This window comes from Dama dama, chromosome 8, assembly GCF_033118175.1.
Source record: "Dama dama isolate Ldn47 chromosome 8, ASM3311817v1, whole genome shotgun sequence".
NCBI lineage: Eukaryota > Metazoa > Chordata > Mammalia > Artiodactyla > Cervidae > Dama > Dama dama.
In genome coordinates, this window is record NC_083688.1 from 9,060,692 (window position 1) to 9,073,844 (window position 13,153).

General features: G+C 56.2%; 1 protein-coding gene across 3 annotated transcripts; it reads left to right on the plus strand.

Moving 5' to 3' along the window:
* The first annotated feature begins 483 nt into the window (after window positions 1-483).
* On the plus strand, window positions 484-12,988 carry CNKSR1 (connector enhancer of kinase suppressor of Ras 1). 3 transcript variants are annotated; one of them, XM_061148272.1, is made up of 21 exons: window positions 484-610; window positions 3,327-3,484; window positions 3,586-3,767; window positions 6,261-6,345; window positions 6,770-6,811; window positions 6,881-6,985; window positions 7,581-7,640; window positions 7,745-7,813; window positions 8,092-8,193; window positions 8,280-8,350; window positions 8,425-8,501; window positions 8,652-8,758; window positions 8,837-8,867; window positions 9,277-9,440; window positions 10,264-10,337; window positions 10,501-10,572; window positions 11,334-11,407; window positions 11,564-11,625; window positions 11,720-11,819; window positions 11,907-12,088; window positions 12,343-12,988. In XM_061148272.1, exons 1-21 carry the CDS (start codon window positions 559-561, stop codon window positions 12,610-12,612), a joined length of 2,139 nt encoding a protein of 712 aa, XP_061004255.1. In that variant the 5' UTR covers window positions 484-558; the 3' UTR covers window positions 12,613-12,988. The 3 variants fall into 3 exon arrangements, with proteins under 3 accessions (XP_061004255.1, XP_061004256.1, XP_061004257.1); XM_061148273.1 differs by having other exon boundaries at window positions 3,586-3,729; window positions 6,301-6,345; XM_061148274.1 differs by lacking the exon at window positions 8,092-8,193.
* Window positions 12,989-13,153: the final 165 nt, after the last annotated feature.

Here is a 13,153-nt window from a genome sequence, read left to right on the forward strand (position 1 = left end):
TTTAGAGCTATTAATTCAGGTACTCTGCACAGCCCTCTGAAGTAGGAGCTAATACCCATTTTACAGACAGGGAAATTGAGGCCCGGTGGGTCGGTTTAGGCCTTGTCACACAAACTAAAAAGCTGCAGCGTTGGGGTTTGGACCCAGGCTCTGGCTTCCTAACCTTTCTGTGCCTCGCTGCTGTGATCACTGCTCATTTTTTGGTCCCTTTTTGAGAAGGCCCGAAGGTCAGGTCGCATCCTGCCATTGGAGGCCAGTTTTGGGCGGGGATCCCAGGTCAGCTCCGAGGTCACCCGTGTGACACACCAGGGGCACCACCCCCAGGTTTGGCAGCCCAGATATTCTGGGATGCCTGAAGGGCGGGGCAGGAGATGGAGCGGTGGCCGGCCAATGGCCGTGAGAGCGCCTCACCTGGCCTGCTTTGTGGGCCCAGGTATGCTGGTGGCTCCGCCCCCGGCCCGGCCCAGCCCAGCCCCTCCCCAGGTCGGGGCTCCGGGAGCGGAAATTCCTGCGCGGGCGAGGCGGAGCAGTTGCCGATCCGAGGGGTCGAACTTGGCCATGGAGCCAGTGGCGACCTGGACCCCCAGGAAGGTGGCGGCTTGGCTGAGAGGTGGGTGGGGCCGGGGCAGTGGTGGGCCTGAGGGGCCCTGGGCCGGGGAGAGCGAAAGCAAAAAGGACCTGCCGAGTTTGTCAGTCGGTTAGTCAGTCCGCAAGTATTTACAGAGCGTCTTCCGTGAACCCGGCAGAAAGGTAGTCGAGATGACTCCGGTGGGGTCCCCCGAGGACCTAGAAGGGGTCTTCCTTCCCCCCAGTAGCCCAGGCTGTGGTTCTATAATGAAAACAGAAAGTGTCGCCCCAGCCGACCGCCTGCAGTGTATCTCATCTTCCCTCTGCCCCGGGGGCGCAGTGGGCTGTAATTAATACCATTTTTCAGATGCTGAAAACTCTACACCAAGCCAACGAGTGATTTGCTCAGGCTTTGGACTAGGGCCTGCCGGAGGTGTCTTTTCCCTCCCCCCCCCCCCCCCCCCGAGGCTCCCAGAGAGAGCAGAAGCCCAGGCCCAGCCCCTCCCGAGACCTCCAGGGAAGATGAGCCCAGGTGGGTGGGAAAGGGCCCAGGGTGCGCGGACTCAGAGAAGTGTGGACGGTCTGCTGTGGAGCCGGGAGATGGGAGGTGAGGACCACGTTCCTCCCAGGGGGAGCCAGAGTTGGAGGGGGGCAACTGGAGTCGTTTGGGGACAGACTCAGGGTGACCATCCCTGGGAAGAGCCGGGACTCAGGGCTGGAGTCAGACTCCCAGATTGAGTTCCAGACCCAGCCCCTCCGCTCATCAGTTCGATGACCACAAGTCTCCGTTTCCCTATCCACAAAATGGGAAAGGCAACTCTGATCTCATGAGGTGGGACCAAATAAGAATTGTGATGAGGGCCTGGCTCAGCGTCACAGTCTGTTGGGAGGGAGGCAACACAGCGCATTCACCATGCACGGGAAGCGGGATGCTTGAGGCCCACGGCCAGGAAGTAAAAGCTCATGAATTCCTAGTGAAGGGCTCCTGATGTCACACAGGGGATGGGGGAGGGCTGTTGGTCACACACACATACCCCATAAAGGACTCTGGCTTGGAATGGCAGGGGTTCCTTCAAAGAGGGAGAAAGCTAACTATTAACCTCTCTGTGTATGTTTTCCCATCTGTAAAATGGGAATAACAATATCTCTACTTTCTAGATTTGGTGAAGATTAAATGTGTTACTGTGTATAAAGTCCTTAAGTTTTTCCTAGCACATAGTATTTATTTTTGAGTGTCTGCCTTATGCCAGGCCCCAGCCGGAATTAGAGATGAACACTTGTTTTAAAGCCCAGTCCTTGGAAGAGCTCGTGATGGGAATAGGAGAGGTTGGTGCTCTGGTGCAGGGGTCTGTGGAGGCGTCGGGGCAATGAGCCCAGCAGGGGGCCCCAGCCCAGCCTGGGGAGTTGTGGAAGGCTTCCTGGAGGAAGTTAGATAACCACGGACATGAGGGAGCTGGAAGAGCAGTTCAGGCAGAAGGAAATGCGCCTTCGGGGACCATGAAGCAAAAGAGCCTCCCGAGAGCTGCAGGGAGTTAGTGCTCTGGATCGAGATTGTTGAGCTTGATGGGCTGTGCCAAGAGATGAGACTGGAGAGGCAGTGGTGGCCGGATCGTAAGGGGCCTTGCAGATCATGGTAGAGAGTCTGGCAACACATAGTGTGGGGGCTGTTATTGACTGAACCAAGGGAGTTGCTCAAGCTGTTGACATGTGTCATGTCATTTAATAGACATGAGTAGAAGTGACGTGTTTTTATTTTCCCCATTTTTTTAGGTGGAAACGGGCACAGAGTAGTTCAGTTACTTGCTCAGTTGCTATCACTCAGGTCTCCCTGACTCCAAAGCCTCAAAGCATCAATCATGACTGGCCCAAGCATCAGAACCCCTGCAGGATTTGTTAAAAAGCACATTGCTGGACCCTGCCTCTAAGCTCACGCCACGCGGCTTGCAGGATCTTATTAATAGTTCCCAGACCAGGGATTGAACTCAGGCCACAGCACTGAAAGCTCAGAATCCTAACCATAGTCACCATGCTGTACATTCTACCCCCCAAACTGACTTATAAATAGAAGCTTATACCTTTGGACCACCTTCACCCATTTCCCCCACTCCCTAATTCCTTACCTCCAGCAATCATCAGTCTGTTCCCTGTTTCTAAGAATTTGGGTTTTTTGGATTCTATATATGTGAGATAATACAGTATTTGTCTTTCTCTAATTTATTGCACTTAGCATAATGCCCTCAAGGTTTATCCATGTTGTTGCAAATGACAAGATTTCCTTCTTCCTGGCTGAATATTTGTGCGTGTGTGCACGTGTGCGGGTGTGTGTGTATGTGACATTTTCTTTATCCATTCATCTGTCAATGGACACTGAGTTTGTTTCCATGTCTTGGCTATTTTTCTTTTTTATGGCCACACCACATGGCTCATGGGATCTTAGTTCCCCAACTGGGATTGAACCCAGGCCATGGCAATGAGAGCGCTGAATCCTAACCACTGGACCACCAGGGAATTCCCAGAACTTGTATTTCTAACAAGTCCCCTGATGAGGATGCTGCTGCTGGTCTGGGGAACCATCCTTTGAGAACCACTCCCCTATGTGATCCTACTTCTCAACTCAGTAGTAGCCTTATCTGTGAAATGGACAGGACAGAACACAGCCTTGGCCTTAGGGTTGACATTAGGAGAAGGGCTCTTCCACTGACCAGAAAGGCCTTAACACCCCCCTGGGTCCCCCGCGCTGACCCCTGCTCTCCCTCCAGGCCTGGACGATTCCCTGCAGGACTACTGTTTTGAGGACTGGGAGCTGCCTGGCAAGTACCTGCTCCAGCTTTGCCCCCGCAGCCTGGAGGCTCTAACCGTGTGTCCTCTGGGCCACCAGGAGATCATCCTGGAAGGGGTGGAACAGCTCCGGGCCCTGGTGAGTGAATGGCGGCCCAACTGGCTGCAGCTTCCACCCACCCTGGGGATGCTGATGGGGGCTGGCCCCTGCCAGAGTTAACCTGCCCCCTCTCTGTACAGAGCGCGGGGCTACAGTCAGAGAACCTGCGGAGCCTGACAGAGGGGCTGCTGGAGGGAACCCGGGCATTCCAGAGCTTGGTCCGAGGTCACTTGGGGGGCTGTGCAGAGCCCCCTGCAGATGTCCTTGGTGCGGCCGTGCAGCTGGTACATGAGGCCCGTTCCCTCCTCTTCTGGCTCAACAGGTACCTTTGTCTCCTCCCAGGGTCTGAGTGACTGGTGAGGGGACCCTCCGCATCCATGGCCTCCTCCAGGGACCTGGGAGAGAAAACGAGAGCTTGGCTCTTGTTCAGATATGGTTCAATTCAGTTCAGTTCAGTAGCTCAGTTGTGCCTGACTCGTTGCAACCCCATGAACCACAGCACACCAGGCCTCCCTGTCCATCACCAACTCCCGGAGTTTACCCAAATTCATGTCCATTGAGTCGGTGATATCCAACCATCTCATCCTCTGTCGTCCCCTTCTCCTCCCACCCTCAATCTTTCCCAGCATCAGGGTCTTTTCAAATGAGTCAGCTCTTTGCATCAGGTGGCCAAAGTATTGGAGTTTCAGCTTCAACATCAATACTTCCAATGAACACCTAGGACAGGATGGACACCTAGGATGGACTAGTTGGATCTCCTTGCAGTCCAAGGGACTCTCAAGAGTCTTCTCCAACACCACAGTTCAAAAGCATCAATTTTTCGGCATTCAGCTGTCTTTAGTGTCCAACTCTCACATCCATACATAAGTACTGGAAAAACCATAGCCTTGACTAGATGGACCTTTGTTGGCAAAGTAATGTCTCTGCTTTTTAATATGCCGTCTAGGTTGGTCATAACTTTCCTCCAAGGAGTAATATGGTGGGACTAGCCAAAAAAGGTTAATTGGTCTGTGTAAGGGGCTTCACATTGGTCTGTAATGGGGCTTCCATGGTGGCTCAGATGGAAAGGCATCTGCCTTCTATGCGGGAGATCCAGGTTCAATCCCAGGGTCCCCTGGAGAAGGAAATGGCAACCCACTCCAGTACTCTTGCCTGGAAAATTACATGGACAGAGGAGCCTGGCAGGCTACAGTCCATGGGGTCGCAAAGAGTCGGACACAACTGAGCGACTTCACTCACTTAAGGGCACTGGGTTCCCTAGCTTCCCACCCGACCTCCAGCTTGTAACCACGTCTCATCAGCAGCACTGCATAAGGAGCTGGCTCCCCTTTCACTGGCCACTGCTTGTCCCAGAGGCCCCAGCTCTAATGTCACCTCCTCAGGGAAGCCTTTCCCGTTACACATTCATAGCTTCCTATGTGTCACAGGAGTAGGAGTTAAATCTTTTTTGAATTTTTATTTATTTTATTTTTTGGCTGCACTGGGTCTTCCTTGCTGTAGGCAGGCTTTCTTTAGTTGTGGGATGCGGGGGCTGCTCACTGCAGTGGCTTCTTTTGTTGCAGAGCACAGGTTTTAGGGTGCATAAGCATCAATAGTTGTAGCTCACGGGCTCTAGAACTTGCAGACTTCAATAGCTATGGCACATGATTGCCCTGTGGCACGTGGGATCTTCTCAGTCCAGGGATCGAACCCATATCCTCTGCATTGGCAGGCAGATTCCTAACCACTGGACCACCAGTGAAGTGAAGTGAAGTGAAGTGAAGTGAAGTGAAGTGAAAGTCACTCAGTCATGTCCGACTCTTTGAGACCCCATGGACTATATGGTCCATGGAATTCTCCAGGCCAGAATACTGGGGTGGATAGCCTTTCCCTTCTCCAGAGGGGTCTTCCCAACCCAGAGATTGAACCCAGGTCTCCTGCATCACAGGAGGATTCTTTACCAGCTGAGCCACATGGGAAGCCCAAGAATACTGGAGTGGGTAGCCTATCCCTTCTCCAGCAGATCTTCCCGACCCAGGAATTGAACCCAGGTCTCCTGCATTGCAGGCAGTTTCTTAACCAACCGAGCTATGAGGGAAGCCCATAAATCATTATTGGACCACCAGGGAAGTCCCTAATCATTATTGATGCAATTATGTATTTAATATCTGTCTCTCCAGTGCCTAGAACTGGGCCTGGCATTCATTAAACACTTGACAAATAAATCCTGTGCTAAAGTCTTTTGATGTATCAGTTATCTCCTTCAGTTCAGTTCAGTTCAGTTCAGTCGCTCAGTCGTGTCCGACTCTTTGCACCCCCATGAATCACAGCATGCCAGGCCTCCCTGTCCATCACCAACTCCCGGAGTTTACTCAAACTCATGTCCATCAAGTCGGTGATGCCATCCAGCCATCTCATCCTCTGTCGTCCCCTTCTCCTCCTGCCCCCAATCCCTCCCAGCATCAGGGTTTTTTCTAATGAGTCAACTCTTCGCATGAGGTGGCCAAAGTATTGGAGTTTCAGCTTCAGCATCAGTCCTTCCAATGAACACCCAGGACTGATCTCCTTTAGGATGGACTGGTTGGATCTCCTTGCAGTCCAAGGGACTCTCAAGAGTCTTCTCCAACACCATAATTCAAAAGCATTAATTTTTCGGCGCTCAGCTTCCTTTATAGTCCAACTATCACATCCATACATGACCACTGGAAAAAGTCATCTCCTTCACCCCAAACCAAAACCCATCAGGGCCTTAGATGTGTAGTCGGCTCAGGGTGGTTCAGTGAGCTGACTGTTAAGCTCAGTCCCCTAACCACTGCTCCATCCTCCCCTCTGCCAGGTACCTCTTCTCCCACTTAAATGACTTCTCATCTTGCCAGGCGATTGGGGAATTATGCGGGGAGCTGGGCCAGGCCTTGCAGGAGGTAGGAGATCCAGAGGCCAGGCTTGGCCGAGGCTATAGAGACCAAGTCAGGCTAGAGCTTTTTATAACTTGTGAATCAGCACAAGATCGGGGGTGAGAGCAGGGAGCGGCGAGCACAGGAAGAGAGGAGGCCCGGCCACTGGGTAGGGGGTGAGGGGGTGTGGGGGCTCCTAACTGGCAGGGGCAGCTCAGCAAGTTTGATCTCAGGAGGGTGTGGAGCGGGGGAGGGCATGTTTGGTGACCTCTGGGGCCCAGGGTCAGGGAGATGGGACCTTGGGGCCGAAGCTCTGCTGCCATGTCGTTCTGGGAAGGGACCAGGGAACAGGACATGCTGGGAGGGACGGCAGGGAACCCCCCTGCCCTCAGGAGAAGGCAGGGCACCCTGCTGAGGGCCGCCCCCCTCCACTCTCTCTCTCTGCTTCCAGGACTGTCCACCGGCTGAGAAGGAAAGCAAAGTCCTGAGGATTGTGAGTCAGGGGCTGAGTGGGCCACGGGGATGGGGTGGGATGGGACTCAGGCTGCCCTCCATCTGCCAGAGCAGCCACGTGGCCGGGATCTGCTGCAACATCCTGAGCTGCTGCCCGGAGGAGCTGCTGGAGCAGAAGGCTGTACTAAAGCGAGTGCCGCTGGACGATCCTTCGGTGAGCCCTGACCTCTCACCTCTCACCTCTGGTCCCCTCAGGCAGCCTCATGTGGGCCTGGAAATCTGATTCTAGGTTCCCACAGAGTCCTATCCTGTTACAGCTGGATGGTCCTTTCTGTACAGACAAAGGTCCAAAAAACCTCCCCTGGGGTCTCACCGTCATTCAGCCCCTTCTCCAGACCAGAGGGGCTGCAGTGGGTGGGGTCTTGGGTGACACATGCTAGCCCCCGGGACACAGACCTGGCAGCTTAGGGGAGAAGGGGAGAGGACATGAACTTTTTTGCTTCAGTCCTTGACCAGTGGGAAAACCCCAGCCCTGCCCTGTCCTGCTCCTGTCCCTGCTTAAGACTTCGGGAGAGTTGCTGAGAATCTGAAAGCTCAGAAGTCAGTAACCTGCCCTTAGGGGAAGAGGAGGCAGGGCCCAGAGGGGTGTAGCAGCAAGCCCTAAGTCACAAAGCAAGTCGGGTGGTGCCAACTTGAGACCAGCTCTCTCCCCCTTTCCACCCGCCTGTGAGTCCTGGTGCCCAGCGGGGGTTCTGCCCGCTGGCCCTGCAGCCCCCCGGCCCTCAGTGACCACAGCCTTCGCCTTGCAGGGCCTGGAAATCCATACCACCAGCAGCTGCCTACACTTTGTGTCTCGAGTGGGCGCCCAGGTGAGAGCCCTCCACCCTTCTCAGCCGCCCAGCCCCATGGTCCTCTTTACCTGCCGGCAAGCCCCGTGAGGGTGCACCCCTCTGAACCCCACCTCCAACACCAGGTCCCCACCGACCCCCAGCTGCAGGTCCTGCCTGGAGACGAGATTGTCCAGGTCAACGAGCAGGTGGTGGTGAGAGAAGGGACAGGCACGGTGGGAGGAAGGAGTTTCCTGAGTAGAACCCTGGTTGGTGGGTGGAGAGGTTCCCTTCCTTCGGGAGACCAGGGTGGTGAGCTGCTTGCCGGGAGGTCAGCCAGCTCACATGGGTCCGAGGGGCTCCGGGAGGCTTCCTGGAGGAGGGCGAGGGGAGGCTGAGCGCAAGGCTGAGAGAGTGATCTGAAGGGAGGGCTGTTGGGTTGCCCCAGAGGCTCCCGTCCAGGTCAGTCCAGCCCCGTGTCCCCGTCCCCTAGGTGGGCTGGCCCCACAAAAACGTGGTGAGGGAGCTGCTGCGGGAGCCAGACAGGGTCAGTTTAGTGCTGAAGAAGGTCCCGGTGCCGGAGACCCCACAACAGGTACCTGCCACCCTCCCCGCCCCCAGTCTGCTCTCAGACCCGGGTGTGGGCCCCAGCTCCATCAGCTGTTTCTGGCTGTTCCTTAGACCCCTCCTCGGCCCCTGGACTCACCATGCCCAGTGAGCCCATCACCGGCTCCAGCCTCCGTGTCTCCCAGGTAACAGCCTCGGGCCCTGGGTGGGTCTTGGAGGGTGAGCCACGGCTCACCTCATCTCTCCCCCATCGCTCCAGGACCCCCTCTAAAGACATCTTTGACTTCGACCTGTCTTCAAACCCAAGTCCTGGACCCAGCTCTCCTGCCTGGACAGGTAATATCAAAGCCCCACGTGTTAGCAGGTGTCCCCAGACAAGGCATGTGGGGTGTCTGACTCTGACCCTGGGCTCTTACACCCCCAGCCTACCGCTGGGCCTGGGTCTGAGGCTCATGGAGCCTCTCTCTTCTCCTCCCACCCTGACAGACTCAACCTCCCTTGGCCCCGAGCCCCTGCCCAGCCCCCCTGCAACCCCAGCCACATACCCGGCAGAGGTGGCAGACACTCCGGAGCCCCCAGAACACCCTGATAGGGTAAGTTCAGGGGCTCAGCGTGGAGGGGTGTGTGGCTCTGGATGCAGACTCTTTTCTAACTGCCTGTGGTCCTTTCAGAGTCCTGTCCCTGGCTGCAGGAAATCAAAAGGTATGAAATGCACCTGACTGGGTAGGTTGGGGGGTTTTCCTCTGATCTGAGGCACTCTTAGAAGTCTTTACAAGGCTGGGCAAGACCACCCTCCCAGCACACACATCACACACTTCTCTTCCAGACACAGTTCTGTTTTTGGGGTCAGACAGACCTGTGCTCCCAGCCTAGACCTCTCACCAGCTCTTTGATTTCTGGGCAAACAGCTCGTCCTCTGATCTTCACCTTCATCATCTCTTAAAATGAGAAGAGTCACCCCCTGCCCAGAACTGACACTTGTTACAATCCAAGCACAGAGCATGGGTTCAGAAACATCAGCTGGGGGTGCTCGTGGGGGGCCAGGGAGCAGCTCTAGGGGTCTGGGATGCCCCGCCAGCCCCTCGCTGACCCTTGTGCCCTGCTGCTGCAGGCGTGGCGACGCGCCGGCGGGTGTCGTGTCGGGAGCTGGGCCTGCCCGACTGCGATGGCTGGCTCTTGCTCCGCAAGGTGCCCGGGGGCTTCATGGGCCCGCGCTGGCGCCGCTGCTGGTTCGTGCTCAAGGGACACACACTCTACTGGTACCGCCAGCCCCAGGTGAGACCCCATGCACACAGGACCGTGGCTCCTGTTCCTCCTCCACCGTCCAGGCCCATTGGTGGTCACAGGTGGGCCTCAGCGTTCCCATCTGTAAAATGGGGACACTCTTCAGAGAGAACTGGGGTGTGTGCAAAAGCAGTTTGGAAAAGTTTATCACAGGCCATGTAGAATCACCGATTCTGCCCGCTTTTCCTTCCCCTTCTGTTAATCTGTTCATCCCAGTGATAGGTGCTCAAGCAATTGTCTGCTCATTCCACTAACATTCAAGGTGCCTACTGTATACCCAGCTCTGGGCTGGGCTCTGGGACATGGGGAAGAACTAGACCTTTTCTGTTTCTCAGGCCAGTGGGGACAGGGATGAATACACAGGGACAATACGGGAACATATAATGTGATGAAGGAAGAGCCCAGGGGTGGGTGGGATCCCTGCAAAGGTGACCAGTCCACCTGAAGAGTGGCGAAGGCTTCCTGAGAAACTAGTGCCTGAATGTTAGTTAGACGGAAAGATGAAAGAAAAGCAGGCAAGGAGAAGAGCATATTGCGAAGCAGCTTGGTCTGTGTCTGTGATGGAGCAGATGTATGAGCAGGCTCCTCTTTCCTGTCTCTTGCTCTGGATAGCTTGCCTCCCATTTCCAGGCACAGAGACACCCCTTGGTCACAACCCTACCCCAGCTTCCTGCCCTGAGCCCTGGGCATTGAGAGATGAGCAGTTAGACAGCCCAGGAGATGCCCTCCCCCACCCCACCCCTGCCCTTAGGAGCTTGCCTGGGCCTCAAGGGTGTTGGAGCTCCAAGCTGACCCTCACACTGTGATCCCCCAGGATGAGAAGGCCGAGGGCCTCATCAATGTCTCCAACTACAGTCTGGAAAGTGGACAAGATCAGAAGAAAAAATAGTTAAGTCCTGGGCTGTCACAGGCTGGGGGTGGGGAGAGAAAGGGAGAGGCAGGTGACAGGAGGGGCGGGGTGGGGGCACAGGTGGCTGGGATTCCCAGGCCAGCCTCCCTGGGCTCGGGATGGGCACCCCCAGGTGAGTGAGGCCCCTCTGCTCCCTGGCAGTGTGTTCCAGCTCACCCACAACGTGTACAAACCCTTCATCTTTGCTGCTGATACCCTGACGGACCTGAGTATGTGAGTGCCACCCTCTCACCCCTCACAGCTTGCACGTGAGTGCTCGGGGCCTGGGCTCAGGAGCCTGGATTCAGATCCCAGCTCTCTGAGAGGGCTAGTCAAGACACTCCCTTCTTAGCCTCAGTTTCACCTTCTATAAAATGGACTAATAAGAATTCCTATCTCTCAGATTGGCTCTGAGGATTAAGTTAGAAGATGATATAAGTGAAAGCCCCACCCAGCACTCTTGAGAGTCCCTTGGACTGCAAAGAGATCCAACCAGTCCATCCTAAAGGAAATCAGTCCTGAATATTCATTGGATGGACTGATATTGAAGCTGAAACTCCAATCCTTTGGCCACCTGATGTGAAGAACTGACTCATTTGAAAAGACCTTGATGCTGGGAAAGATTGAAGGTGGGAGGAGAAGGGGACAACAGAGGATGAGACAGTTGGATGGCATCACCGACTCAATGGACATGAGTTTGAGTAAACTCCAGGAGTTGGTAATGAACAGGGAGGCCTGGCACGCTGCAGTCCATGGGGTTGCAAAGAGTCAGACACGACTGAGTGACCGAACTGACGACTGACAGACACCCAGCATGCTGCTGCTAAGTCACTTCAGTCATGTCCGATTCTGTGCGACCCCATGGACTGCAGGCTACCAGGCTCCTCCATCCATGGGATCTTCCAGGCAGGCGTACTGGAGTGGGTTGCCATTGCCTTCTCCAACCCAGCATACTGACTCAGTGGAAACTCTGAAACCCATTTGCCCCTCCACAGGTGGGTGCGTCATCTCATTACCTGCATTTCCAAGTACCAGTCTCCAGGCCGGGCCTCCCTGCCCCGAGAGGAAGGTGGGTGTCTCACAGGACTGGATCCCACTGAATCTCACCTGAGCCTCTGCTTTCCTGGGGTGGGGGCTGGGAATCCAGTTCCCCAAGCCCACCCCATGGCTTACCCAACCCTGTGAAGCTTCAGTGGGTCCCCCCAACGGCTCCTGTCCACCCCAGACTGCTACAGCGAGACGGAAGCCGAAGATCCTGACGACGAGGCTGGATCCTGCTCTGCCTCAGTGAGTTGGGGGGCTGGTGGAGGGGGTGGTGGGGTGAAGAGCAGGGCGTGGAGCTCAGACTGATAACCCTCCTCTCCTTCCACCCTGCCTGCAGCCCAGCCCGGCCCAAGCTAGGAGTTCGCTCCATGGAGATGCATTACCTGCAGCCACCCCGCAGGGCAGCCCGCGGACCTCCTTCAGTCCGGCGGCGACAGGTGCGGAGCAGGGGGGCGCACGGAGCTGAGACAGGGCTGGGGGCAGGGGGGGCCGGCACACCCTCACTCTGCTCCCCCCTCCCACAGACAGCAGCGAAGGGGCCCTCGAAAGAATGGTCCGGGGGCTGAGGCTGGGTGGCGTGACCCTGCTGGGCCAGCAGCAGCCCCTCACTCAGGAGCAGTGGCGAAGCTCTTTCATGCGGCGCAACCGAGACCCGCAGCTCAATGAGCGAGTGCACCGTGTGCGCGCACTGCAGAGCACGCTCAAGGTCAGCAGGGGGCGCACAGGAGGCTGGGCGCTGGGCTAGATGTCTAGCTGGGCTTGATGTCCAGATGTCTAGCCCTCTTGGGCTCGGCCGCGGACCCGGCCGAGTTCTGGGTTCCTGGGGCCAGGCTCTCGACTTTGAGGATGGGGGCTGGAGCTGGCTGGGATCTGGGCGCTGGGCCCCGGAGCTAGCTCTGGGCTCGGGCTCTGCGCCTTCCCCGGGTGATCCTGGCCCCTTAACCCCGACACCTCTTCCAGGCAAAGCTGCAGGAGCTGCAGGCTCTGGAGGAAGTGCTGGGCGACCCCGAGCTCACCGGAGAGAAATTCCGCCGGTGGAAGGAGCAGAACCAGGAGCTCTACTCGGAGGGCCTGGGGGCCTGGGGAGGGGAGCAGGCCGAGGGCGGCTCCCAAGTCCTGAACTCTGACCCCAAGGAACGGTCTTCCCACCTGCCACCCTCTGACCCCGAGGAGCACTCCCCTCTTTGCCCCCTGACTCCAGAGAGTGACCCCCGACCTCCTGACCTCTAACCTTGGCCAGTACCCTAAGTTTCCAACTTCCAGCCTTGAGGACCACCTCTGACACATCTAGGACAGAGCATCCCTGCATGCTGTTCTGAGTTGGAGGTAGTGCTTGTCCGTGGTTCTGCCCCAAGCTGACTGCCTCTGCTCCACCTTTCGCCATTTCTGCCCCTCTACCCGCCCTGGAATGGGGTAAAGTGAAGTGAGCTGTGTGCCAAGGAAGGAGCGAGAGGCAGAGGTGCAAGAACTCTTTCTTACCTGTGCTCTACATGTGCCCCCTCCGCCCCTCAGCACGTCTCCATTCCCCAAGCCAGTCTGTACAGAAGTTCTTCATTGAACCAGTAGACACTTTTCAACTAAATAAAGTCAGTTTCTTTAACATGAATCTGCATGTGCCTTTGACTTCTGTATTAGAATCTGGAATCTGCTTCTGGGAGGGAACGGGGATGAAATGCTGTCAGATGGGGCTGAATGCTCTTGGTAAGTAGCCCACTGCACAGCCCACCTGCTGGGTCTGTACCTGAAGCCCCATGCCTACCAGGATGGTGGG

What these genes read in the sequence shown, in the direction of transcription:
- CNKSR1 (XM_061148272.1), top strand. Translation starts at nt 559, where the DNA reads ATGGAGCCAGTGGCGACCTGGACCCCCAGGAAGGTGGCGGCTTGGCTG. An exon ending in TGGGCCAGGCCTTGCAGGAG is followed by an intron (nt 6,346 to 6,769) that starts GTAGGAGATCCA and finishes CTCTGCTTCCAG; the next exon opens with GACTGTCCACCGGCTGAGAA. An exon ending in CTTCAGTCCGGCGGCGACAG is followed by an intron (nt 11,820 to 11,906) that starts GTGCGGAGCAGG and finishes CCCCTCCCACAG; the next exon opens with ACAGCAGCGAAGGGGCCCTC.